The sequence below is a fragment of the Medicago sativa genome, chromosome 4 (assembly GCF_051527215.1).
Source record: "Medicago sativa cultivar Bolivia chromosome 4, Bolivia_mono, whole genome shotgun sequence".
NCBI lineage: Eukaryota > Viridiplantae > Streptophyta > Magnoliopsida > Fabales > Fabaceae > Medicago > Medicago sativa.
The window spans coordinates 36,268,337-36,295,299 of record NC_140752.1 but is presented as its reverse complement, the minus strand read 5'-3'; the positions used below and the strand labels follow the sequence as shown (position 1 = coordinate 36,295,299).

General features: G+C 32.7%; 3 protein-coding genes across 5 annotated transcripts; 2 read left to right on the top strand and 1 right to left on the bottom strand.

The window, feature by feature from the left end:
- The first annotated feature begins 2,781 nt into the window (after positions 1-2,781).
- Positions 2,782-3,860, top strand: LOC146929082 (uncharacterized). The gene is made up of 2 exons (XM_085707209.1): positions 2,782-2,815; positions 3,400-3,860. Exons 1-2 carry the CDS (start codon positions 2,782-2,784, stop codon positions 3,858-3,860), a joined length of 495 nt encoding a protein of 164 aa, XP_085563335.1.
- A 16-nt stretch (positions 3,861-3,876) lies between these two features.
- LOC146929081 (uncharacterized) lies at positions 3,877-14,355 on the top strand. Of its 2 annotated transcripts, none has more exons than XR_015005959.1 (16): positions 3,877-4,118; positions 4,966-5,043; positions 5,998-6,047; positions 6,179-6,232; positions 6,406-6,458; positions 7,362-7,434; positions 7,823-7,884; positions 8,284-8,352; positions 9,103-9,208; positions 10,996-11,060; positions 11,238-11,338; positions 12,160-12,223; positions 13,185-13,252; positions 13,398-13,443; positions 14,044-14,126; positions 14,250-14,331. XR_015005959.1 is itself a non-coding variant. In XM_085701164.1 (16 exons), exons 1-15 carry the CDS (start codon positions 3,996-3,998, stop codon positions 14,122-14,124), a joined length of 1,125 nt encoding a protein of 374 aa, XP_085557290.1. In that variant the 5' UTR covers positions 3,877-3,995; the 3' UTR covers positions 14,125-14,126; positions 14,250-14,355. The 2 variants fall into 2 exon arrangements, 1 of the variants encoding a protein (XP_085557290.1); XM_085701164.1 differs by having other exon boundaries at positions 12,160-12,255; positions 14,250-14,355.
- Positions 14,356-16,698: 2,343 nt separating this feature from the next.
- Positions 16,699-21,941, bottom strand: LOC146929080 (uncharacterized). 2 transcript variants are annotated; one of them, XM_085701159.1, is made up of 5 exons: positions 21,814-21,941; positions 21,562-21,724; positions 18,314-18,407; positions 17,213-17,415; positions 16,699-17,007 (listed from the first exon to the last, which is right to left on the bottom strand). In XM_085701159.1, exons 1-5 carry the CDS (start codon positions 21,871-21,873, stop codon positions 16,892-16,894), a joined length of 636 nt encoding a protein of 211 aa, XP_085557285.1. In that variant the 5' UTR covers positions 21,874-21,941; the 3' UTR covers positions 16,699-16,891. The 2 variants fall into 2 exon arrangements, with proteins under 2 accessions (XP_085557285.1, XP_085557286.1); XM_085701160.1 differs by having other exon boundaries at positions 17,213-17,412.
- Between the last annotated feature and the right edge of the window lie 5,022 nt (positions 21,942-26,963).

Genomic DNA, 26,963 nt, shown 5'->3' with positions numbered 1-26,963 from the left:
ATTAAAATACATTGAACAAAGTAAAAAAAAACGTGTTCTTGAGCCCAGGATTAACACTAGCGTGAGTTAACTCACGCACAGGTTAACACTAGCGTATGTTAAGTCACGCTACGTGACTTAACATGCGTTAGTGTAATATGAACGTGACTTAAATCACGCACAACTTAGCACTAGCGTGAGTTAACTCACGCTAGTTGGGCCGGTGGTCACAACTCAAGAACACGTTTGTTGGACTTTGGTCGGTTATTAAACCATGGTTTTATTGAGTTTTACACGTTTTTTTTACTGTTTTTTGACTGCATTTAGTGCATATAAAACCTATGCACTAAATAATTTTCAATTATGCCTTTTTAGGCCTTTTTTTGTTACATTTAAGGACTTTATTCTAAATTAATTTATTAACTTTATTCAAAATTATTTTGTTTACATTAATCTAAATTATTTTCTTAACTTTATTCTAAATTTTTTTATTAACATTATTCTGAAATTATTTTGTTTACATTAATCTAAATTATTTTCTTAACTTTATTCTAAATTAATTTATTAACTTCATTCTAAACTATTTTGTTTACATTAATCTAAATTATTTTCTTAACTTTATTCTAAATTATTTTATTAACATTATTCTGAAATTATTTTGTTAACATTATTCTAAATTATTGATTCGATATTATTCTTTAAATAAATACAAATATAAATAAAAGTAAATGAACTAAATTAATATTTATTCATTAAATTTAAATACAACATTAGAAACTAAAAGCAAATATAAAATAAATGAACAAAATTGACGCATATAATAATATATCATTTTATTAATAATTCATACATTACAATAATTCATACAATAATTTTGAACTTATTCACTAAGAGCCCGTTTGTTATAGCTTTTTTAAGAAAAAATCACTTTTTCTAAAAAGATAATCACTTTTAAGAGTTTTGCATCCGTTTGTTACAAATTTTTTAAAAAATCAGAATCTAAAAATAATCTAAAAACAGCTTCAAATGAGAAGCTGTTAAGAGTAGCTTCTCAAAAAATAGATTTTTTTAGAGGAGAGAGAAAATATGATTTAAAAGATTGAACTAATTTTGTAACAAAAAATCCCTTTTATATAGTTGTATCCAAACAAACTAGATTATTTGTTTAAAAAAAGTGATTTTTATTACGGTAAACAAATGCAAAATAGATTCTGATTTTTCACAAAATCTCTAAGATATAATCTCTAAATTATTTTATGTCAAAATCACTTTTATTTTAATCCATAACAAACGGGCCCTAATTCTACTTATTTTCTCCTTGGGGTAAAAAGTGATCAATCTTCGTGGGGTAAAATAGTGAGCAGTCTTCTTGGGGAAAATACATCATCAATCCTTGGGCTAAAGTTAAATCTATTTTTTTTACCACAAGAAGTTCTTTTTACTTATGGTAAAAAGTTTCTGCGGTTAAAAAAGCAGATTAAAATTATCCCAAGGGTCGATCACTTCCTCAAGTCGGCTATTCACTATTTTACTCGGACGAATTTTGATCACTTTTTACCCCGAAGAGAATATTGAAAAAAAAAAAACAAAGAAAGAAGAGAATTAGAGGGAGAGAGTGTGAGGAGATAATGTGAGGAATATGAGAAGTATGTGAGGGTATTTATAGGTACAAATGGAAACCTAGGTTGTATCTAACTTAAATGTGGTCAAAAAACGTGTAAAATAGTGTAAAAAAACGTGTGGATTGAATGTTGAAAAACTGACCACAGACCAAAAAACGTTTGTTCTTCAGTTCTGACCACCGGCCAACTTGCGTGAGTTAAGCTGCGCTAGTGCTAAGTTGTGCGTGACTTAAGTCACGTTCATAGTACACTAACGCAAGTTAAGTTGCGTAGGGGTATTTTGAACTTTTATTTTGGGAATGAGCAAAACCGTTTGGGTAAAGAGCAGAATTCTAAATACTGTCTCTCTCAATTTTTTTTGGCTTAATAGGTCATTTGGTCCCCTAATTAATTTCAAATTTTCATTTTGGTCCCATAGCTAATAAAACTCATGTTTTGGTCCCTCATGTTTGTCTCCGTCGGTCAAATAAATCCCGACTGTTATCTTTAACCCCCAAATGTCTATGGTGGACCAACCTTAAGAGTGGTCCACCATAGATCCTATTAATTATTTAATCTCAGCCCTTTGATCTTTCTTCATCTTCTTCCTCACTCTTGTTCATCATCTTCAACATCACATTCATCACACCATCATTATCTTCATCTTTTTTCAAGAAAAATTCAGAAACATCAACCATCGTCAACATCAATCATCATCAGGAAATGGAAAATTCTTTACTCTTTCCATCATCATTCATCAACAACAACAACATCATCATCACCATTGATTTCTATCAATAACAACCCCAGAAAAACAAACCCAATTGTAGATCAATAACATCAACACAAAACCCAGTTTACTAGAGAAACAACCGTAAAGCAAAATTGCAGCAAGCAAGAATAGAATGAAGAAGGATTGAAATCAAAGAACCCTTCTTTCTACTAGTACGAACCACAATTGCAGCAAGCAAGAAGCTTTCTAGAATATCAACAACAACAACAACAAAAAAGAAATCAAATTGGGTAAACGTGAAATTGAATACAAGGATCCCAAATAAAAATTTAAAGGTCCCAAATCAGAAGTACTAGGAATTCCAAAATTTGGCAACAAAAGAATGAAGAAGGATTGAAATCAAAGACTTCACAGAAATGACAAAGTGGGTCTCAGTCTGAGCTATCCAGGATCACGAAAATGAGAACGATGGAGGAGAAGAAAGTTCACGATAGAGAAGAAAGTTCCAGATTCAATTGGAAGAAAATAAGGGTTTGTGGGTTCAATCCTGAGTGAGTGACGATGGAGAGAAGAAGAATCATTAACCTCTTTCGTCAACTTCCTTCTGCACCACCATCATCATCCAAACGTCGCCGTTTTGAAGAAGAAGAATCAATCTTTTTATAGGTTGTTTAATTTTTTTTTGACTGTTTTTTCTTTTTGGGTTTGGTGTCGATGAAGAAGATGAAGAAAGGGAAAGATTAGTTGGTGATGGTTCACTATTAGATACAATGGACCTTCAAAATCTAACCGTCCTCTTTTAAAAAAATAGATCAAAGGGTTGAAATTAAATAATTAACAGGATCTATAGTAGACCACTCTTAAGGTTGGTCCACCATAGACATTTGGGGGTTAGAGTTAACAGTCGGATTTATTTGACCGACGGAGACAAACGTGAGGGACCAAAACATGAGTTTTATTAGTTATGGGACCAAAATGAAAACTTGAAATTAATTAGGGGACCAAATGAGCTATTAAGCCATTTTTTTTTTTATTTATAGTAACAGAGTTTACCGAGTATTATACATTGAGTTTCCGTCAATGTAGACGGCAGCTGCTTAGGAACTCCGATTCGAGCTGGCTTTGGTGGTATCTTTCGAAACACTCATGGTTTTTACCTAGCTGGATTCTCGGGACACATCCCTAATTCATCTGACATCCTCTTAGCGGAGCTCACCGCAATCTTCCATGGATTGTGCTTGGCCATTGACATGGGGTTGGACGATCTGGTCTGTTATTCAGACTCCCTCCTCTCCATCAATCTCATCACGGTAAACACTCCAAAGTTTCACATTTATGCCGTCCTTCTTCAAGACATAAAAGACATGCTTCGTAACCGCAATTTCACTCTTCGTCATACTCTTAGAGAGGGTAACTATTGTGCTGATTTCTTAGCTAAATTGGGAGCATCATCTGAAGATGTTTTCACCGTGCATCCTTCGCCACCGATCGACCTCCCGGCTCTGATCAGGAACGACGCTTCGGGCACCCTCTTCACTAGGGCCTAGTTTCTTTTTCTGTCTTCTGCTTTCCTGTTTTCTGTTTTCTGTTTCTGCCTTCTGTTTTTCTGTTTCTAATTTGCTTCTGTAACCAAAAAAATACATTGAGTTTCCGTGCCGTGTCATCTTCAATTTCAAACTTGAATGATTGCTATTCGCATGTTGAACTCTTCTCCATTCCCGCCCCTTGTTCCTCTAAACGCAGTCGTTCCCCACCATACAATGTTTTCTTACTCCACCGTTTCAATTCCCTTCTCTCACCTCCAAGTAACACCTCTCTCTCTCTCTCTCTCTCTCTCTCTCTCTCTCTCTCTCTCTCTTGTTTATAGTTATGCTCTGACTTGTTTCGCTTTCTCCCAACTACTATTGATTCTTAGTTGAAGCTATAATTTGAAGATTTTGAAACAAATTTGCAGCTGTAATTCTTACTTGAAACAGATTTGAAGATTTTGATTCTAAAATTGATTTTTGGTGTATGTTTGGTTTGCGGTAACTAAAATTGATTTTGAGTGATTTGATTCTCTAAAATTGACTCTAGCTATGTTTGGAAACATTTTATGTAAAAGTGAGTTGAATTTAAATTTGTCTGAGAATCAATTATAAAATCAAAAGTTACAGATTCTATTTTCAAGAAGAAATCAATTCTAGAGGTAAAATCAATTGTACTAGAAAGAAACCAAATATGTCAGAATCAATTCTACACTTCCATAATCAATTTTGGTCACTCTAGAAGTGGAACCACCAAACATTCTGGGAATAATTGATTTTGAATGAATTGCTTTAGTAAAATTGATTCTAGCTAAAATTATTGAATTGAAGATAAAGTGATTTATGTTTGAATACATTAATGGTAGCGTGAGTTGAATAATAAATCTCAGTGTAAAAATCTATTTTAGAATAAGAAGCTATGATTTCTAGCTTCAAGTAGAATCAATTATGGAGAAAAAATCAATTCTACTTTAGAGGAAACAAACATGTGTAAATCTATTTTTGTCACCACATAACCAACTATTGATACTTGGTTTGATTTTTGACTATGGCTGTATATTTTTTATCTGCGTGACGATATAGTTTTGGATTATTATTTATATTCTTTTGAATTTTATTGTGACAGGATAAGAACCACGACTTGTCATTGAAGATTGAAGAAGGTTTTGGACCTAATGGTTTGGGGATTCTATCAGTCACGGATGTATGTGCAATTTTTCATTTTCATTTGTGTTTGTATTTATGTTAGAATTATTACTGATGAATCACAATTGCAATTTTTGATTTTTAGGGAGGAATGAATTGAATTTGTTTATTGGATAAGTTGCGGTTGAATAAATTTAATTTTTAATTTTGTTTGTTAGTTAGTGTTTGCATGTAAAGTTGAATCAAGTCTTTGAACCTTAATCAAACTAGGAAATGCTGCGATCAATTTTTGACACATTCATGCATTGAGTTTATCCTTGGCTGGTTGATCGAGATCCAATAGTCCAACTTCATGAATGCGTGAAACTTTTGACTGTAGGCTAACCTGGTCCATTTCAGGTGGGTTTCAGGTACCAAGTGATTAAAAGCTGTTAAAAATGGCTTCATTTGGGTGGGTTTGGTTGCCCAAAATAAATCCAGTAGGGCCCAAATCCGCCCGATCCAAGTATTTAGAGAGTTTAAGTTCCCTCACATTGTACAGTATTATGCCTGCGCCAAATTGTCCCATCAATAACCTAAATGTTATCTTCTCTGACTGTTGCTTAATCGGACAAAGATGGGTTCGTGTTCGTGTTATTTGGTTTGCTATGGGTGGATGATTTTGGACCGAATCCGACTGTAACCAATGTTCACCCGTAAATCAAACTACGAAGAAAAGATTCAAACATATGACTAGGTTTTTTTGTTTTGAAAATTTCAGAACTATCACACTTATGGGAAGTTTCTCAGTTTGAACTTACACCTTGTGCTAGTTTGTATAATGGTTTCTGCAGTGAAAAATGACAGCAGAGTTAGGCGATGCCCATTTCTTGTCATCAGCTCTATCTTATCCTAAAAGTGATGATTGTAGATATGTTATAAAGTTTCAGAACTGGAAATTGATGGGTTTATTTTCTGGCTGTATGTACTACTATTTGTATTTTCATAATAACTTAATTGGAGTTAATTATAGGTCCCAGGATACTCTTCGTTGCGCAGAAATCTTTTGCATCTCGCACCAAGGTAAGTGTTTTGATATGCTATTTCTGCTTTTAGTCCTAGCAGTGATTGATGATCCTATCAGTAGAAATCTTTTGCATCTCGCACCAAGGTAAGTTATTATTGATGATAACATTTTCCTTTCTTTATGTCAGATTGGCAAATCTTCCTAAAGAAGTAAAAGATGATCTTGAAGATCCTAACAGTAGGTAACCTATCTTTTTTTAAAACTTCTTACTATTAAATTTTCACTTCCACTTAATTCCGCCATCGCATTATGCAGTTTAAAGTTTTTTGTTTTCCATCGGTCCAACGAACATCACTTGTTATATATTATAACAGCAAATGACTTCTGATTCTTCTATTCACAATGAATTTGTAGATATAATATTGGCTGGAGCCATGGGAAAGAGAAACTTGAATCTGGCAAGCCTGGTAATTCTCTCATCTGTTGCATATAATGAATTCTTTTTTGGTTTCTCTTTGGGAAACCTTAATTTGCTTTGCATTAGATTTTGATAATTCCTTCTCTCTCTCTCTCTCTCTCTCTCTCACTCTCTCTCTCTCTCCTCTCTCTCTCTCTCTCTCTCTCTCTCTCTCTCTCTCTCTCTCTCTCTCTCTCGTTTTTGTAACCATTTCTATATATCGGCTGATTTTTTGGATATGCATATTTATTTGACAATGTTGGTGCCTTTTTAATTTCAAAGTACGTTTTGCATTGTATTTTGAATTGTTGGTTTAATAGGACGCCTTACCCTGCCCATTATTGAACTTTCTTTCTTCTCTCTTTGATAAAAATGGTTCTCTCCACAAAAAAAAAAAAAAAAAAAAAAAAAACCTTCTATAACTGTAACCAAGTTTTGAAATTGTGTATTTCAAATTCAAAATAAATTGTGAGGAAGTGGTCCAACATGATAATCTTTGATGAGAATGAATAAGTGTATTATTCTAGTCAAAGTGGTAACAGAAATGTGTAAAACAAAGAAACATTTTCTAATAACTTTCTGAATTGAGTACATCGGGTTATTGAAGATTATTTGATTATTCCACAAGTATATTATGCTTACCATTGGTATAGGAGAAAAAAGAAGTGTAATCTGAGATGCTCAAGTGGTGCTCTCGAAATGACTTTCTGACAGAGAGTTCTTCATATAACAGTAGTAAATCTGAACTGCTATAAAAGAAAGCGACTTCAACTATATATTACATTTAATTTGTATATGTTATTTTTTAAATTCTAATACTTTGCTGCATAGATGCATTTTGTTAAATCAGTTAGTTATTTACAGTTTTAAGCGAGGCTGGTTTCATTTATCGATTTTTTTCTTCCGAGTGCAGATTTATTAAAAGGATCTTTCTATGCCAATCCTATGCTTGACACGCCTACAACAGATAAATCTTTGATACGACGGTAAATTAGATGAGAACATTTGATTTGTTTTAAAAACTTTAGTTGTTTCTTGCTGTAGGTGTTTTTTTATCTTAAATATGGATATGGATATTATGGAGCAATACTCGCTATCATAATTCAATTGTTATTCTTTTAGATTTTATACACCTTACATGCAAGATTTCGCAGAACTGAATTATACTGAGTAATCATCTGTCTATAAATTATTTTTTCTTATCATTTGAAATAAATGTAGATGCATACCTGTAAAATTATATGTTACTCTTTATTGTGATTTATATATTTTATATGTTGCTTACCTTTTTTATCATCATCAATTTTGTATTATACTGTTTGTGATTTGATATATATGATCATACGCAATTCCTTGGATTTTGTGTGCCTGTAGGTACCCATCATATTGTGGATCAAATGTATGGCCCAAAAGCACATTACCAGAACTTGAATTTGGTACACCCTGAAGCCTAAATTGATTTTGCATTTGCACTGCTTTTTTCTTATATTGGGGATATAAATTTCTGTGTTTATAATCTGTTTTCTTTTCTTGGCTTTTACATGAATGAGCATGCAGTTGCTATGCCTGTGCACATATAGGCAGCAATCAAACCATGCAGTTTGATTTTGTATACCTGTTGTCAGATTTTGTCTCTTTACTGAAAACTATAAAAAGGTCATATCTTGGATTTTGAACTTAAATTTATAAGGTTAATAGCATGATGCTTATACTATTAAATCTTGTTAAATTTAGATAACAGCAATAACTTGTCTCAGATTATTCGATCTTTATGTTTTGCTGGATAGTAACATGATTGGTTACATGTATACTGTTCTTTTGTTTCTGGCATGTAGCTTTCAAAGCACTTGGGAAGCTGATATTTGATGTTGGTTTGTTGGTGGCATATCACTGTGATCAATATGGTAAGACATCTATTGTTATTTGTTTGGCATTAGACAAAGGCATTTCTAACCGCCGATACTCTACCTTTTTATTTATACATGCTGTAACTTGTTGGAAGTGGACCAATTAATTTTTCCTAGGGATAGTAATTATTTAGCCTATTTTGAATATTGACCAATACATTTATTTGGATATTGAAGTGGTGTTTCTTATACTTTTTTTGGTGGTGGCCGGGGTTTGAACCCCGGACCTTGCATATTTTATGCATTGTGCTATCAATTGAGCTAAGCTCACGAGGACGAAGTGGTGTTTCTTATACTGTTAATGCTCTAAATAACTTTAGGTGGATTATGAATGAGAGTTTGGGCTAGTGATTATTCTATCTTGAGAAAAGAGCATCTGATTTATTTTATTACACAGAAATATCTCTAGTGATATTCTATCTTGGAAAGAAACATCTGATTGGTTTTAGCCTTTAGGTGGATTATAATGCTCATCGAATTTTTATTTCCTTTTTATATTCTCTTACATTGCTCAGTATGCTAGGAATCATCTTTAAGTTTTTTAAAGTTTGCAAAGTTTCAGAACTTCTTAGCCTTCATTGAGTTAAGGCCCGAGCCAGCTTCTATGACTGGTGGTGCACTAAATCATGAGAAGAGTGGCATCCGTCGCATTCTATTTTCTTGTTCATAACCAACTTCTTATACCTATAATTTTTTCCCTCATTCCTATTGCTTTTCTGATCAATGTTTACATTCAAACCTTGTCAGTATCCAAAGGAATGAAAATTCGTAAGGATGAAGGTCTGGAATCAATACTTAATCGCTCCCGCAGTCACAAAGGACGTTTGCTATATTACTTTCCTGCACAACAGGGGTAATTTTCTTTACAATGTGTCTTTTCTTATTAGAAGATGTTAGAATTCCTATTAGGAACCAAAACTGAATATGGCAGTTTCTATTATGTCAAGCAGTTGTTTTAGGGAAGTTATGTTTTATCTTTGTTATTCTGTGTGATTTGTGTGTTATTCTCTGTACTGTGATTCTGTTTGTATCAATAAATACTAGAAATTGTTCCAAATCTGTTTGGTATTGAACCAATATCTATCAGAAGACCTTTATATTGATATCTTACTTAACCACCAAGCATATGTTTGTTGATTTACTAAAAGTATTTAGCAGAATCAATATGTGAACATTGGTCACCAAAATAAATGTTCACATTGCTGACTGGATTTTATTGATACTCCCTCTGTCCCTTTTTATAGGTGTAGTTTACAAAAATCACGTGTATTAAGAAACGTTGTTGGAGTATTAAAGTTGTCTCAAATGTGTGTGACTATTACTAGATTACCCTTAATTAAATATATATTTAATGTTAACTTTTCATATACTAAGACAAATTGGTAGTATTAATAATGGGTATATTTGGAATAAGAGTAATCAATGCATCTATGAATTTGTATATGATCTTATATTTAGGGACTAAACTTTTTTGTAAACTACTCTTATAAAAAGGGATGGACGTAGTACAATTTAGTTTGATCTGTCTTTTTCTTTGACCTTTTAAAGTTATACTACATTATTACAAAGTCATTCTAATTGAAAATTAATCACTCAAATTTCCCTCCTGTTTGTTGATAACTAGAAAAATTCAACCCTGGATAATGGAGACTTGTTCCTTAAATTTAATCTTTCTTTACATTCAAATATCCTAATATGCAAGTTTCTTTGTTTTAATTTCATAAAAAAATATTTTGTTCTACTTTTCTAAAATGAAATTGATAATAATATGCACCGGACCTATGAATTTGATATTAAAATTTAAATTTGACTTTATGATTTCAGGATAGTGTTTCCTTTAAGCCTTAGTGCAGGATTGAGCCTCTAAATTCACAATCACTCCCAAGCCTTAACAGACTTAGGCCGTTACCAATTGAGCTACAAGCCTTGTTTCTACTTTTAACATTTTTTATTCACAAAAGCTGTTAAATATCAAATATTAGCTCTTTTGAAATGCTGATATGATGACAGCAGAAGAACAGTTACATTTTGGATACCGCATTAAAAGGCAAAATATGACCTGCAAGCGAAAATGTTTGATAAAATCAATACCTTCACTTTAATGATGTTTAACTCTTTTGAAATACTGATAGGATGGTAGCAGAAGAACTCAGAAACCATAGTTTTAGGTAAATAAACTGTTATTGTTGAATTGGAAATTGGTGAGCTCGAAGCTCTACTATGGTGAAAACAGAGAATGAGGGGAAAAACCAGAGTTCAATGAACTCCCAAACTATAGAGGAATCCTTCCTTACAGATTCTAACAACTTTCTCAATGAGGTACACATTACCCTTCCCTCTCTATTATAACAGAAAAGTCCCTAAAATTCAGGGATCTCCCAACTATTATTCCCTCATCTTCTACAGCCTTGTAGAAGCTATACTTGTGTGAATTGGGCTCAATGATTGGGTCATCACACCTGTTGGACCCTGGAGCCCTATCAAGAACAATTACAGTTTATTTCAAATGATGTTTAGATTGTATTGTAGCTTTCAAGTTTAATGTCATTATCCTTGAATTAAGAAAATATTTCTAGGCTATCCTTTAGTATATGACTGACAGTATATTTATATTAATAAGTTACACATGACTTGTTACAGAATCTCAGGTGGCAACTCCATGTCTTCTTGGTGTGGATGGCATACCGACAATGGTTCACTAACAGGTTATTGACGCATGTTTATTTGTATATCACATGGGGTCTGCTTTACTATATTTTCATGCTAGTCAAGTTGATTAGTGAAGCCATGGATTTTAAAAACAAACTGTTTCTGAGAGTACTAATGTTGAATTTCTTCACATGTCATAACTTTTGCAATGTTGATTTTGATTCTATATGTAGGTCTCACATGTGGTATATTTACAAGAGATGGTGTAGAAATACCTTGCCCTGACAGTACTGCTGGTCTTTACATCCGAACAAGAAATGATCAGATTGTCAAGGTACACATTCTTCTTCTGGAATTGCAAGTAACTGCAACATTAAAATATTTTCTTGGTTCATCTTTCATTCAAGTAGATGAATCCTTCTCTCCCTTATTATCAAACTTATAATATGCAGCTTTTTTATGTTGGTAAAATTATTGGTAAAATGTCTCCATTCTTTTGATAGTGTTCAATAGTGTTGAGAGTCCGAAATTTGATGAGATATGACCTTGAAATGTGTTTATAAGTGGGACGCATCTCTCATCCATCTTAAAAAGCCAGTTTTGTAGGGTTTAGTTAAGCCTAACTTAAATTCTATGCAATAGTTTGGACAGTAATTTTTTGGGGAAGTTTTTATTACATATTGATGCATTATATGTATCTGGTTAGGATGATTATTCTAGATCTATTGAAGTATAATATTTTTTTTTATGGTCAATAGATATGTCAATTAAAATGACTGCAGTGTCATCACAGACCTTGTACTAATTGAATGAATCTCCTTTATGTCAGTATTCATCACAAGGACACACGACTCATTCATGGAATTTTAGGGTTGCAGTTTAGCTCTTTCCCTTATGCCTGGGGATGAATAAATTCAATATAACACATCAGCTGTGAGAAGTAATGCTTGACCTTAAACAAGGAAGCATTCCATGGACCTTTTTTTTTTTTTTTTTTTTTTTTTTTTTCCTTTTTAAAAATAGCTCAGAGGAAACCGGGCATTTGGAGGGTTTAAAATTGTAAAATCTGATACGTTATTCGTAAATGGTTTGAACATGATGCTTAGAATTTCTCTGAATTAGTACAATGCATTTACTCAGTATTTTCTTTTATAGGTTGTTTATGGAGCAGATGATATAGCTTACCAAATTGGTGAAACTGCCGAAATACTTTCTGGAGGTATCCTTCGTGCAACACCTCATTGTGTTCATGTAATTAAAAAAATTAAGAAAAATGCACATAAATTATTTCTCTCTATTTTGTGCTAGACTTGAAGCATCGTTTAGTGCCACCCTGTTGAATCAATTCTGTTTATATATTCCTTATTTTATTTTTTACATCATTGGTTTCTTGTATTGTGCTCCATCATGTTTTTATTGATGTCATAATTATATCTTTGTTTATTTTCTTCTAGTGATTGCTAGTGTTCTTATTTAATAGAAGGAATGCAAACAGCACACTATTATTGTTTAAAGATTGTGTTACTTGCATTCCTCTTATTAAAATGCTTTATAAGATTCATGTCAGCATTGAAATATGAATCGTATAAAACAAGTGTTCTAGTGTGCTTTATTGGATTCGGGTATTGGTGGTTTTTTAATATTAGATGATGTTTTTTGGAGGCCTGCTCATTCATTGATAAATAGGTGCATAACACCTATTCTAATGGCTGTTCTGTGCATAACAAACTTGCTGTTCTGTGTGCGACAAACTTGTAATAAAAATATTCTCTGTTTTTATATGCTTTCCACTCTTGCTATACCAATGCCTCAAGGGTAGTTGTTAGCATTTTCCAACTTGTAAAATTTGATATATCAAATGTTTATTAATTTATTCATATTTATAAATGGATTACTAAATAAGTATCACCCTTAGTAAAAAAAATTGTATGTCTAGTACTCTTTTCTAGTGTGCTTTCTTTGCTGTTGGCGGCAATCCATGTTCAATGCCAAAGCAACATATTGTTTCTGTGGACTCAATGGATCAGATGTTTTCCCAAATTCACCACTTGTCACTCAGATCATAGCTTTACCTTGTCTGGATACTCTAATGAAGTTTTTTTTTTAACTCTTTACTGTGTTTTCTTTCTTGTTGGGTTCACATGTTTTGACCTAAAATATGGATGATATACTACTTTTAGGCTCCAAAAGGGGAGGAATCTTCTGGTGTTGAACGCTCGACATTTGCATTATTCATGCAACCTGATTGGTATGTTCTATGAGATCAACTAGGCTGTTCTGTTGCTTAAATTTGGTTTAAAGTTGTCTTCAATCGTAGAATCACAAGTTAGCGTGAGGTCAATGATGAATATGATCTCTATCTATTATTGTATATTGATAATTTTTCTTTTCAGGGATGAAAAACTCAGTTTTCCCGAGGAGGTTCACATTCATAAAGAGGTTTGTGTATTCCTAAAAGTCATCATTGTTTTTCACATTCAGCCATTAGTTGCATGGACACTTCTGATTGAAGGCGGGTTCCGGTGTCCGAAACACACGACACGACACCGACACTTGTGATTAGGTTGAATTATGTTATTTTCTCAAAATTTTACCGATGTCGACTTGTCCGTGTTAGTGTCTGTCCAATGCCGGTTACATAATGGATAAAAGATGATGTTATAAAACAGAAAAATAAAGAGACTTTGCAATTTCACATGTGAATTTTTTATTTGGAAGAAATAATCATAGTTTTCATAGAAGTACATATATGACAATAAAGTTCTTCATGCAGAGAATCTAGTTAGTCATTTAGGTATCCTGCATAACTTCTAAATTTAATTGATGATAGGACCGTTGAATGATTTTTGTTTAACTAAACTACTAAAAATCCATCACAAACACAGAATTCTGAAATCCACGAAGATAGTTTTCTACATAACATTTCTCCTCATCTAGATAACAGACTATACCTTCTACCTCTTCATTTTATTAAATAGATAATCCACATTTCTTGTCAAAGAATGGGTTGAAATTTTCAATTTTTTTCTTTCTCTACAGCTTATTCCATCAAATGCTTCCCTTACTTATGGAGAGTATTCAGAGATAGTGCTTGACAAATACTACGACAAGAAACAGTAATGTATAAATTTTAGCTACTGATGTTGATTTGCAAGTCAAAAACAATGTTTTTTGGCATTTTCTTTTGTTTAGTATCCATATCTTTCATTTTTCTAAGGTTTCTTTAACTCATGCTTATTTGCAAGGTCTCACCCTGGAAGTGATTGGTTGGAGCTTAGCCAATTTACTAACTGTTAATTCATGGGAGTTAAATGAAGTTGTGCAGAAGTGTCATGGCAATAGAATAAGAAATAGAAAATAATTTTTTTTTACTTACGTCAAGTGGAAAAAAAAATAAAACTCAAAGCCCAAGAAAGGGCATTTTAATTAGGTTCATTAGATGTTAATTAAATTGTTACATTACTGTAAAAAAAAATTAAATGTTACATCTATAAATATACTATATATAAAGAAAACTATCCCTTTCAACACCTTTGGGATAAACAAAATTTAGTATGGATTTTTTTGTTGTGATAAGAATTTGAACTTTATTCATGTTATACTTCGAAAAAATATTGGAGTTTTAAAACTATGTCACGTGCACGTGCTACTAGGCTCTTTTATGGGATAAACAGAGGTGGTTTTACTTTATACAAAAACATAAACAATTGGACCAAAATGTAATAATACTAGTGTGAGACAATATTTGATTCATAACTACATTAATGAAGTTTGACTTTAGTAATACTTGATTTTAAAACATAGGTTGATTTGATTTTCCAAAATGTGTCATCTTAGTGATAAGAGTTTGACATTGTAATCACAAAGGACATGGTTAAAATCCCACTTGAGACTGTTCTAAATTTAGCCATTAGCTCCACCTTATTAAAAATAGTTTCCCTTTCCATTTTTTTTAACAAAATAAACTATTTTGATTAAAATATAAAAATTAACTAAGTTTTAATTTGATGAATCTGTTTTTTCTTTCTTGGTCTTGTAGCCTATTGGGTGAAGCTCAAACATTTAAATGTGAAGAAGTGGGGTGTCCGGGGTTCTAACCCGGCCCCTGCATATATTATGCAATGTCCCTACCAATTGAGCTAAGCTCAGAGGGACTAATTCGATGGATCTTGAATCCCGAATTCAAGGTATGCAGAAATTATGTTATTTTTTTATAAAAAGGGAATTTATTTTAGGCACGCAATATAATATATGCACTAATCGACGTCGGTAAATGCAATTTTTTAATGCACAATTGAATGTCATATACCTTTTTTTTTTTAAACTAGATTGACGCATTCTGCGTCATTCAAAATATATTAACCAAAAAGAAAAGGAAGTACAAAATGGAAAATATCCACTTTCTTGAAGAAGAAAAAAATTGTCTCCACAATTAAGAATATAAAAATTAAATAATACTTATATATTATACACGGACATAAAAAAATTACTTTAATATGTTTATACTATTCAACTATATTAATTTATTTGTCAAAAAACTATATTAATTTAATTAATTTTGTTAGTGAAAATTTATTATTATCATTTTTAATTCTTTCAATAAAATAGTTTACTTTAATTTTTGTGATTGAAAATAATAATGAAAATAGTAAATATAAAATTTATTAGTAAAATCATATTAATGCTTTAAATCATTATGCTTAAGTTTCATGTAAACTTTAGATATATAATTTTTAATCTTTATAAAAGTTATGAATATATAGAAAAAATTATTGATCAAAATACCCTTAATTTTTATTAATTATATAATTTAAAGGATTAAAAAAGTCATAAAAAAATTAAAAATATAAAAAAATTGATTAAAGCATTTAAACATTCAAGATATAAAATTCTTTAAACTTTTAGCTTTGACTAAGTTTATAGTAAAATATTGAAATCATTTTAAGCATCAACGCCTACAAATACACTCTTTTGAACACTTCCAAGATATCAATATTGCTCTCCCACCTCTCTTTAGGCTACTTTTTATTGCATTGAGAAATGGCCAAAGTTCTAGTCTTGGTGTTAGCCTTACTCCAAGTGAGTTCTTTGGCAGTTTTTGCTATAGAGGTCAGTACTCATCACCCACCTACCCCAACACCAGCTCCTGCTCATCCACCATCTTCTTATGGTATTCATTATCTTCGTCTAGATCATCATTACAATAAACATCCTCCACATCACCCACCTACCCCAAGTAAGGCCCCTGTTCAGCCACCAACTCCATCCCCCATTAAACGCAGACCTCGTCAGCTACCAACTCCATACATTGATGAACAATAAAGTTTGATCTAATACCTTTTAAGTGTAAAAAACTAACTTGATATTGACTTTAAAAAACTACAACAAAAAAAATTATTTTCTAATCTTAAAATTTAGTTAAGAGACTCTAATTTTCTTTGGTGTAACTCATCCTCCTAAAACCAACTTATAGATAAATGATATCAAACCTTTCATATCCTCTAAGTGGAGCTTGGATTTTTCCGAATATTTAGATTTTTTTCTAATAGAATCTGTCTTTCCTTTGGCTTGCGCCTGGGATTATGTGAAGTTAACATTTCCTTGCTAGTCACGATTCTTCATGTACTATATAACTGGTCAAATTTAATTTCACAGGGATGAATATGACAGATGATACCATAGCTATGCTAATTATTTATCAACCAAAAGGACTAGCTCTCTGACACTCATTTGCCATTCTTACTACTTCATCAGAACATGAAAACTACAATACACTGATCACTGCAAATTTACAAATAATGTACCATCTTAATTAATTACCAAATTTGGCAAAGTTGACAAACCATACTTCAGAACTATGAATTAACTTTTGTTTAAAGAAAGGAATTTACAGTATATTATCACTGCTCCCAATTGCTGAAAACATTGTAGTCTTCAATTCATTGATATCTTTAAGTAATCTCTCATTCTCCCAGTTCTTGCTCTGGATCTCAGCTTCTAATGCTGCAGTAGGGGGTTTGGGGAAGTGCATTGAAAGGTTAGGCTGCAGCATTAACTTCTCTAACTTCTATATATATGTTAATCCTTATTTGGTTTGGTGCAATAATAATATAAACATAGAAGTAATAACTAGCATGGTGCAATAATATAAACATAGAAGTAATAACTAGCATGAAAAACCTACTTCCTTGTATACATAGAGTATTACCTGAGTTTGAATTATGAAGATCTTCAAGAATTTCCTCTACAAATGCCAAAACCGAATTTTTCAAAACACAATTCTTCTCATCCAAGAGTTGAATTTCCTTTTCAAGTGAATATTTCTCTGCCAACAAAATCCTCACTTTACAATTTTCTCTATTGTCAATTTCTCTTTGAAATTCTAGGCAGTGTGCAGTAAATTCTTCCCTGCTTGGAAACAAATCAATCGGTCATCAAATTAGGATACAACATTGAAATGTTACATAATTAAGGTACATTACAGTGACATTAGAATATAGAGATAAATTCATATATCTGAGTTGGAGTATCTTTTGCTATTTTCCTAACATACACTGTTTCCTTTTCTATTTGAATAGAAAAACAATACAGTGACACATGTTCAAACAGAAACACAACAATATATTTACGTTTGTTTTATGGTGACATTTAACATGTAGCCATATGAGAAACAATGAGACATGAGAACTAACCAAAAATACCTCCCTCCATCCAATATTATGTGAGACATTTGACTCTGTCACACGTGTTAATGCACAATTTTGATCTTAAATATCTTTAATAATCAATTAGAAAAAATTATAAAAATTTGATATTTTGAAAATATTCATCATGACAAATCCAACATCTTATATGCTACCATTTGTCTTTATATATTAGTAGAAAAATATGGTCAAAATATGTTATGTGAATACTTCACATTTTCAAATTAGATCATTTAAAATGAGATTGAGAGAGTACTGTCATTATTATATTTGGCCAACTTTAGGTTCTTTGGAGCTATCCTCGCACTATTGATAAATAGTAAATCTTATATATAACAAAATATCCCATCCCATACGACCTAATCACATGTGAATGCCCAGGTACAGTTTTTTTCATCTTAATTTATGCAAGTACCATAACATAAATGCATACTACATATGGCAAACTTAAAGCCAAACAAAAAGTTAAAAATGGATAGTTCTTACTGCACAGCATTATTTTCTTTAGAGATTGCTGGAGCCCAAAAAATAATTCCAGCAGTTGCAAATTTAACTTGTAGTGAAGTCTAAAACAAAATCAGAGATAATAAAGAATCTTTGAATACCGTTTTTCATCCATTCTGTTAACCATATCGTCCCTCTTGTTTTTAAGACAACACAACTCCTTCTCCAAAGTACTCACTGATTCCCTGAAACCAGCTATAATAGGAAGAAAAAAATGTTTTACAGCACATAAGCAAAACTGTATAAAAAAAATCAACGAACAATTAACTGTTAAATAAGCTAGCTTCGGATTTTTTTATAACCATGTTACATCACCGCCGCATAGTAGTGACTAATCTTTGTCGGGAACCTATTAGACACACAAGCTTTCAGCCAAGTTTTCTCCATATGCTGATTTCAAATTTAAAGACATTTTCAGATTTTCCAAACCAAGTTGGTTAAAAATTTGTCAAAATGTTGAAGAAATATAAATGTAACTGGTTGAAAAACGTAAAAGTAACCAGATAGAAAAAAGATTAAAGAAAAGCATATGCTTATATTGGTAATAAAACTCAAAACACATCAATAAATATATTAAAGAAAGGAAACAGGATATGTAAGAAAATGCCTTCCTATGTTAATTTAATGTCCATTAAGAAGTGAAGGACTGTTACTGATAGCTAGGTAGATATGAGCTCGAGTTGATTCGATTTTTTATCAAGAAAGAAAAATGACGGATCCAGGAATTTTGAGTAGCGGGAGCAATATATACATATAAATTTACATATTTACAATTTTTTGTGCGTTCTCCTATTTCTACATAAGATATACATTCTCTACTGTGACGGTTATTGATGAAATCTCTTGTTTTGCCTTTGATAAAGGAAATCACTTAGGAATAAAATGCCTTTAATATAGCGTGCAAATATTACCGGTAATTTTTTTTGGTACAAGATGTTAGTTTTAGTGAGATACTATACACTATTGATAATTATTACTGCACATATATAACTGTTGGACTGTTGGTGAAGAACCATGAATAGCAAGGGTACCAAGAAAATCGAAAACAAAGTGGGGGCACGAGCCTGCACAAGTGCCGACGTGCATCCGTCCTTGAGAAAGAAGAATTTATGCAATTTGACTTGGTCTGCATCATCCAAAAACCAAATTTTCAAGCAATTCTCCATGGACAAAGTTTTAAATTGCGATCACGACATGATCCACGATATTAAAGAGAATAATTATTAAATATACTTCTATGCGATCATAAAGACATCAAAAACCTTGATATAACCATCCAAATTTCAGTAAACAACCTTTTTTCTATAAAACTCCTGTCATGCTTAAACAAAAACTGTGTTTGCTTCTTAGTATCCAAAAAGTTGCAAATACTATTTACTCAATTACATTTTTCTTAAAGTCAATTTTAAAATGAAAAGCGCATCAAATACTTAAAAAATTCAAATACCGCGCTATTTAAAAATAAGCAAAGAATAAAACCTAATGTATTAACACAAAAGGAAAAATTCTAATTAATCGATTTAACCGATCAAATTGTTGGTTTGACATTGTTCCATTCCGTTCCATTCAGATAATATCTATGAAGCACTAACACAGACTCCTATTTTTTGTGTGTTCTCCTATTTCTACATAAGATATACATTCTCTACTGTAACGGTTATTGATGAAATCTCTTCTTTTGCCTTTGATAAAGGAAATCACTTAGGAAGAAAATGCCTTTAATATAGCATGCCTTTAGTGAGATGCTATACACTATTGATAATTAATACTGCACATATATAACTGTTGGACTGTTAGTGAAGAACCATGAATAGCAAAGGTACCAAGAAAACCAAAAACAAAGTGGGGGCACGAGCCTGCACAAGTGCCAACGTGCATCAGTCACTGGGAAAGAAGAATTTGTGCAATTTGACTTGGTCTGCATCATCCAAAAACCAAATTTTCATGCAATTCTCTGAGGCAAAGTTTTAAATTGCGATCACGACATGATCCACGATACTACAGAGAATAATTGTTAAATATACTTCTATGCCATCATAAAGACATCAAAAACCTTGATATAACAATCCAAATTTCAGTTAACAGCCTTTCTTCTATAAAAACCCTGTCATGCTTAAACAAAAACTTTGTTTGCTTCTTAGTATCCAAAAAGTTGCAAATACTATTTTTTCAATTACATTTTTTTAAAGTCAATTTTAATCTGTTTTTAAAATGAAAAGCGCATCAAATACTTAAAAATTCAAATGCCAAGCTGTGTTGCACGGGTGCGGGTACGGTACCCGGTACGGGTGCTGGTGCGGGTACGGGATACGGCATTTTTCAAAAAACAAGGGTACGGGTACGTTACGATAATTTTTTTTTTTAATTTAAAATAAATAACATTGCATGAGAAAATTATATTGCTCAAATGACGACAAAAATTCAACCAAAAAAAAAAATTACAACGCTAAAACATCCAAATTGAAAAACTAAAGTCCGGGATAAAACTTAATAACTATGCATGAGTAGGAAAAATCACACTCCAACTGTGTCGATATCACTATTTCCTTCCTCATCTTCAGTAAAATGACTAGCTTCAATGCTATTAATTCTCATAAAAGGGCTTGTTTTTCTCAAAAAAAAAGAGGATGTGCGTGGAGTTAAGTTTGACTTTTATAAAAAAAACTATAATTGCTCCATTTTCTCCAAAAAAAGAGGATAAACGTACCCAATCAGTACCACTGCAGTACCCCGTCCGTACCCAACCATTAAAAAAAAAAAAAACCTGGTGCTTCATGGGTGCGTACAGTACGCGTACAGTACGTGTACCAGTACCCGCGCAGTACCCGGTACGGGTACGTTTAGCAAAACGGAGTACCCGTGCTTCAGAGATGCCAAGCTATTTATAAATAAGCAAAGAATAAACCGATCAAATTGTTGGTTTAACATTGTTCCATTCCGTTTCAATTAGATAATATCTATGAAGCACTGACACAGAGACACACCAGTGACACAACATTGACACATCAAAACCGATAATAATTTGAAAAAAATAGCATAATTAAATGTAATTATACGTGTCAGTGTCAGTGTTGTGTCAGTGTTGTGTCGATGTTGGACACTAGTAGGTGTCAAATACCAGACATGACTTCATTAGGAGTTTCGCTGCTATAAATTGAAGGATAATATACATGAGCTTATTTATTTTTAAATCAGAAATTTGGATTGATAATAAAAAAAAAAATAATCTGAATCACATTCCTCGAACTAATCTAATATTGCTATAAACTCACAAATTAATTAACAAATCATAATAATCAATGATATAAGTTAAACTATGAAGATGAAATGTGAAGTGAATAATTCTAACCAGCGACAGTTACAAATCCAACAGTGTCGAACTGCAGAACGCCACAGATTCCGATCAATTCAGCTTCCTTAGTTGCAAAATGATTCTCCATCTCTTCGCATTTGACGATGCTGGATTCGATCTCGCGTGTGACTTGAATATGAGCTTCGATTTCTTCGTTGACCTAATTGAACAATAATAATGAAATTAATATTGATGATTGAAGATTGAATGAAGAGGAAGAAAGATCGAATCGAAGAGAAGAATAGGTACCTGATCGAGCATTTCCTTGAGAGATGAAATGTGAGAGAGAATCGCTCCTGAATCTTCCATTGTTGTGTTGTTCTGTTACGCAATGCGACAAACGCTTTGAATGAGAGAGAGTTACCGCCACATTTCAATTTTCAACAGTTCAGTTTCATGTGTCCCGCGCGTGTTAATTTGTTAGTTTGGGACCAGTCTCTCAAAAGGTTTTGGGCCTTTTTTAATAGTTTGTTGATTCAATACAATTGCTCTTTACACCCCTTATTTGTTCTTTAACTTGAAAAACAATATTTGAGAGTTATCTTCCCAAAACCCCTTATTCGAAGGGGTTGGGAGCTTGTAGTGCATATGTAGCAGAGTTTTGGAGGGTGTTTGAAGATTTGAAGTTGGCTAGATTGTGTGGTTTTTATAAAATGGAGCTTCTTATTGATTCTTGGGTAGTAGCTTCGTGCTTTAGAGGAAGGAGGAATTGTGGATGGTTGGAGCTTATTGCAAAATATTAGAAGATTGTTGGAGTTGGTGTGGGAGAACAAGATTTGGAATTTGTGAAGTAAACAAATGTGCCGATGCGTTGGCGAATATGGCATGTGATGAAGGTTTTTGTTTGATGTTATATGAGCATTGTCCTGCTTAAATTAATTTGTTATTTTAAGCTTACTTTATTGGTATTTCAACTATCCGCTTAAGCGGTAGTTCTCTCTTTTTTCCGGCTAAGACCCTCTTGTTATCCAAAAAAACACACAAAATGTTGTTCGTAAGTTATTTCCCTAACCGTCTGTGTATTTATGGCGACCCAAAGAACACTTATCTCTTTATTTCTTATTTAATATTGTAAAGGTCAAATAAATGACGTCTTTTGTCAAAATAAAATAAAATGTAATCTATTAATTTAAATTAACCGTAAAAAAAGATATTTTAAATATGATTGTTCTTTAATCGTTGTGATACATACAAAATTAGATTCAAGAATTCTATAATTTTACAATACAATTTTAAAGATTCTATAATTGTTGTGATACATATAAAAGTAGATTTAAGGAAATTAGCAAGTTTTTCATATTAGAGTCGTGAAATTGGATCATACCAGTCCATATTTTTACCAATCAATTTAGAATTTTGCTCTTCACCCAGCACGTTTTGCTCGCACCCTGCAAGCATACCAAAAATGCCCTTGCGCAAGTTAAGTCACGTAGCGTGACTTAACCAACGCACGTTGTATTTATGTGTGACTTAAGTCACGCACTACGCGAGTTAAGTCGCGCAAATAAGACTGATTTTTACATTTTTTTAATGCCCTCTTGAGGTCAAAACTTATTTGATACCCTCTTCGGTATATGCCAAATAGCTCATGGGGGAAATAGTGATCAGTCCTGGGGAAAACGACATCAAGATGCCCTTTTCCTGACCGGACCGACCACTACTTCCCCCATAAAGCCACTGGTATATACCTAAAGCGGTATAACCACCCTCGAAACTAATAAGAAACAAAGAAGAAGAACAAGAAGAAGAGAAAGAGGGGGGAGAGTGGGATGAGAAAATGTGAGGAAAAGAGGAAGTATGTGAGGGTTTTTATAGGGGGTATTAGGTATATAGCAATTAATGAGTCAAAAAACGTGGTCAAAACAAGTGGAAAACGTGCAAAAACCATTGAAGACCATTGACTACCATCCAAGAAACGTTTGTGCTTCAGTTTTTAGTATCGGCCACCTTACGCAAGTTAACTTGCACAGAGCTTATAAAGTTTTTAAGGTGCGTTAGTTAAGTCACGCAGCGTGACTTAATTAACGCAATATATTTTTTATAATAAAGTAAAAAAATAAATTAGAAGAATAAAGTCAATAAAATAAATTTGAATAAAATTCGAATAAATATTGCGAGAGCGTGAATTCGAATAAATATTACGATAGCGTGAATTTGAATAAATATTGCGTATCGAATAAGTAAATTATAATAAGTACACAACATTAATTCAAGTAAAAATGGCATATTGAATAAATAAATTCGATAAGTACACAACATTAATTCTTAGACAATTTTATTTAGATATAATTTCATCTACGTTACATGACATTGTGGTATCATTACATTACATTCGGAAATGTACCTTCCAACTACAACAATTATCTTACCCCTGACTGGGGACAATTTAAACTAGCTAAAAAGCAGGACTCCGGCATTCGTCCAGAAGTGTTATTGTTCCATTCCAAATGTTAAATTCTTGTTGGTCTTGGTTTTAAATGATAGTATCTAAGTGACAACGGAATGAGGTCCAGACCTTGACACTTCGATACCATCATTTAAACGAAGCCAACAAGAAATTAACATTTAGAATGGAACCAAAACACTCCCGGGCGAATGTCGGTGTCCTGCCATTTAACTAGTTTGAATTACCCCATCCAAAGGAAGACAATTGTTGTAGTTGGAATGTGCATTCCAACTACAACAAATGTCTTACCTCTAAAATGGGGTGGTGTATGTGAGACATATTTCCCAATCCGAAGTGCTCCTCCACTTAATCCACATTCCAACATCATGTGTCTTTGCTTAATTCCCGACCACTATCTTCATGTGATTTTGAAGGAAGATTGTCTGTTACCACCGAGTTGTAAGGAGTGGATGAACAACAAGATTGGTGAGGCGAAGAATTGGCATTTTGCATTTTTGGATAGGCAAAACACTTTCAATGAATTCATGTCTAAGGAGTCGAAGCCTCCAAAGAAACCAACAAATGAGCACAATCCAATTGTTTGTGATGATACTCCCACCCCGCAAAAAAAGGAACAAGAATTTGAATGGACGGAAGACATGGAAGAAGACGACAATTTAGAAATGTCACTAGACCTCTTAGATAGGTTACTATAGGTTAGGACAGTTATAGGTATGTCGGTGTTCGTCCTATTTTTTGGTGGTATTACACCCCGACGTATTTTTTGGTGGCCGGTTATGTAATTTGGATATTTGCGGCCAATATGTAACTAATATTATATATATTAAATGAAATGAATTATTTTTTTGGTGGCTGGTTATGTCACACCAATTATTGCTTGCATTACTTACTTTGTCTCTAAATATTTGTTATTCATTATATTTTTTTGAAGTGAAGCATGTCTGAAGATGCACAAGATTCGGTTATACTTGAAGTCCGTTATGTAGATGTGAAAAAGAGGGTTTGGTTCACTGTAAACCCCACCGACAAGTTGGACGAGTTGAAGGCAAAGCTTGACGACTTCTTTATCCATTCAAATCATAGAACACGTGATGTGATAGTAAATGTGCGAGGTCTGGACTTGGGGGAGGATAAGGAAGAGGACTTCTGGAAGACAGTGTATTATCCACAACTTCTCAAAGATGATAGCGACATTGATTTCATGTTTAGGGTAATGGTTGAGAATAATACTTTGTATCTTTTTGTCCGATCCGTTGAAGTGTAATCGTTATTTAAGTGTAATAGTGTAATGTTTGACCGTTTATGTGAGACTATGTAATTTTATAAATTTATGGAATTTGAATCGTTTACGTGTCATTAAGTGTGTTTAAATGATTACGGGTCATTACCGGCGAATTTGTGTAATTTGGACCGTTTGGATCGTTATGTGTGATTATGTGATTGTGAAAAAAAAATGATGTTTTAGTGTAATTTTGATCGATTGTGTCGTATTATCCAATAATATTGTTAAACTGGCGTAAGTAGGTTCAATTACGAGCATATTAAGGTTTCGACACATATTGCATTCAATGCATATCAGTACTGCATTAAATGCTGCACTGATATATCAGTAGTGCGTGAGTTAACTTGCGCAAGTGTAAAACACTGTGTGAGTTAACTCACGTATAAATTTACACTATGCTTGTGTATGCGTGAGTTAACTCACGCAGAGTTTTACACTTGCGTTAGTTAACTTGCGCAAGGGTAAATATGGAAGGGCTGCAGGGCGCGAGTAAAATGTGCTGGGTGGAGAGCAAAATTCAACAATTTATTGGTTTTTCCCTATGTTCAAATTTAACAAAATATCCTTTTTTCTAAAAATAAAAAAAAACGTTTTGAAAATCCATATCATATGTCACCGAGAATACTTCAATTAGTAAGGACAATGCATTTCAATATGCAGTGGTCGAAATTTAAAGCTCAACTACTTGACAAAAAAAAAATCATACAGACCCTTTTATGCTTAACGCTCACTAGTATGAAAAGAAAAGAGAGATGAATGGGGTGTGAAAAGAAGCTATCATCTCATTCTACTGAAGACCTACTTATTTTTGACTCAGTAGGCCCACTTGTGAACGATACAATTGGTGCCTTACCTAAGAAGCCACCCACAACACAAACATATATATATATATATGTGTGTGTGTGTGTGTGTGTGTGTGTGTGTGTGTATATGTGTATATATATATATATATATATATATATATATATGTATATGACTATTACTTTTCCCACCCTATGCCTTTCCTCGCGCGCCCTTTTTTTTTTTCTTCCAATTTTACCCCTGATCTGGATTACGTTTTCCGGATTGCATTATTAGAATTTTACAGATGTTTCCGGATTCTAAAATTCGAAATAATGATTTACTATAACTTTTGCAATTTTAAGTTTTACAGTTCGTAAAATGAAATGCGAATAAAAATAATAAATGTAACAGCCCGATTTTCGCTAGATTTATTTTATTATTTATTTATGTATGTTTATATGTGCTCATATGTGATTATTTGCCTCTGTGTGTATTTTTGGGTTGACAATTGTAAAATTCGATGTTAGAAGGGTATTTTGGTCATTTGGAGAGTAGGGGTAATTTAGTAATTTTAATGAAGACTATTTTTAGTGCTTAGTGAGAGTTGTTATATTACTAAGTTACTAGAGAGTGTAGTAATTTATCTTTTACCGGTAAGTAACCGTTAGTGCTATATTTTACCGTTAAGTGAGTAGTAACATTTTAGGTTGGAATAGAAATGGGTTAGGCCCAATGGAACATTGTGAGTTGAGCCCAATTAGATAGAACCTATATAAACTCTTGTTTGTAGAGAAAATAGGGTTTTACCAACATTTTCACAATTGAGAAGAGATAGAGAGGGGAAGAACAAGAGAAGATAAGGGTTTGAAGAGAAGGATCTAGAGAGAGCTAGAAGAGGCTAGAGAATCAAGCTTTGGGAGTTAAAGT

What these genes read in the sequence shown, in the direction of transcription:
- LOC146929082 (XM_085707209.1), top strand. Translation starts at nt 2,782, where the DNA reads ATGGAGGAGAAGAAAGTTCACGATAGAGAAGAAA. An exon ending in AGTTCACGATAGAGAAGAAA is followed by an intron (nt 2,816 to 3,399) that starts GTTCCAGATTCA and finishes CCGTCAATGTAG; the next exon opens with ACGGCAGCTGCTTAGGAACT.
- LOC146929081 (XM_085701164.1), top strand. Translation starts at nt 3,996, where the DNA reads ATGATTGCTATTCGCATGTTGAACTCTTCTCCATTCCCGCCCCTTGTT. An exon ending in GGATTCTATCAGTCACGGAT is followed by an intron (nt 5,044 to 5,997) that starts GTATGTGCAATT and finishes AGTTAATTATAG; the next exon opens with GTCCCAGGATACTCTTCGTT. An exon ending in ACTTGAATCTGGCAAGCCTG is followed by an intron (nt 6,459 to 7,361) that starts GTAATTCTCTCA and finishes TTCCGAGTGCAG; the next exon opens with ATTTATTAAAAGGATCTTTC.
- LOC146929080 (XM_085701159.1), bottom strand. Translation starts at nt 21,873, where the DNA reads ATGGAAGATTCAGGAGCGATTCTCTCTCACATTTCATCTCTCAAGGAA. An exon ending in TGGATTTGTAACTGTCGCTG is followed by an intron (nt 18,408 to 21,561) that starts GTTAGAATTATT and finishes TTCCTATTATAG; the next exon opens with CTGGTTTCAGGGAATCAGTG. An exon ending in AACAGAATGGATGAAAAACG is followed by an intron (nt 17,416 to 18,313) that starts GTATTCAAAGAT and finishes TTTGTTTCCAAG; the next exon opens with CAGGGAAGAATTTACTGCAC.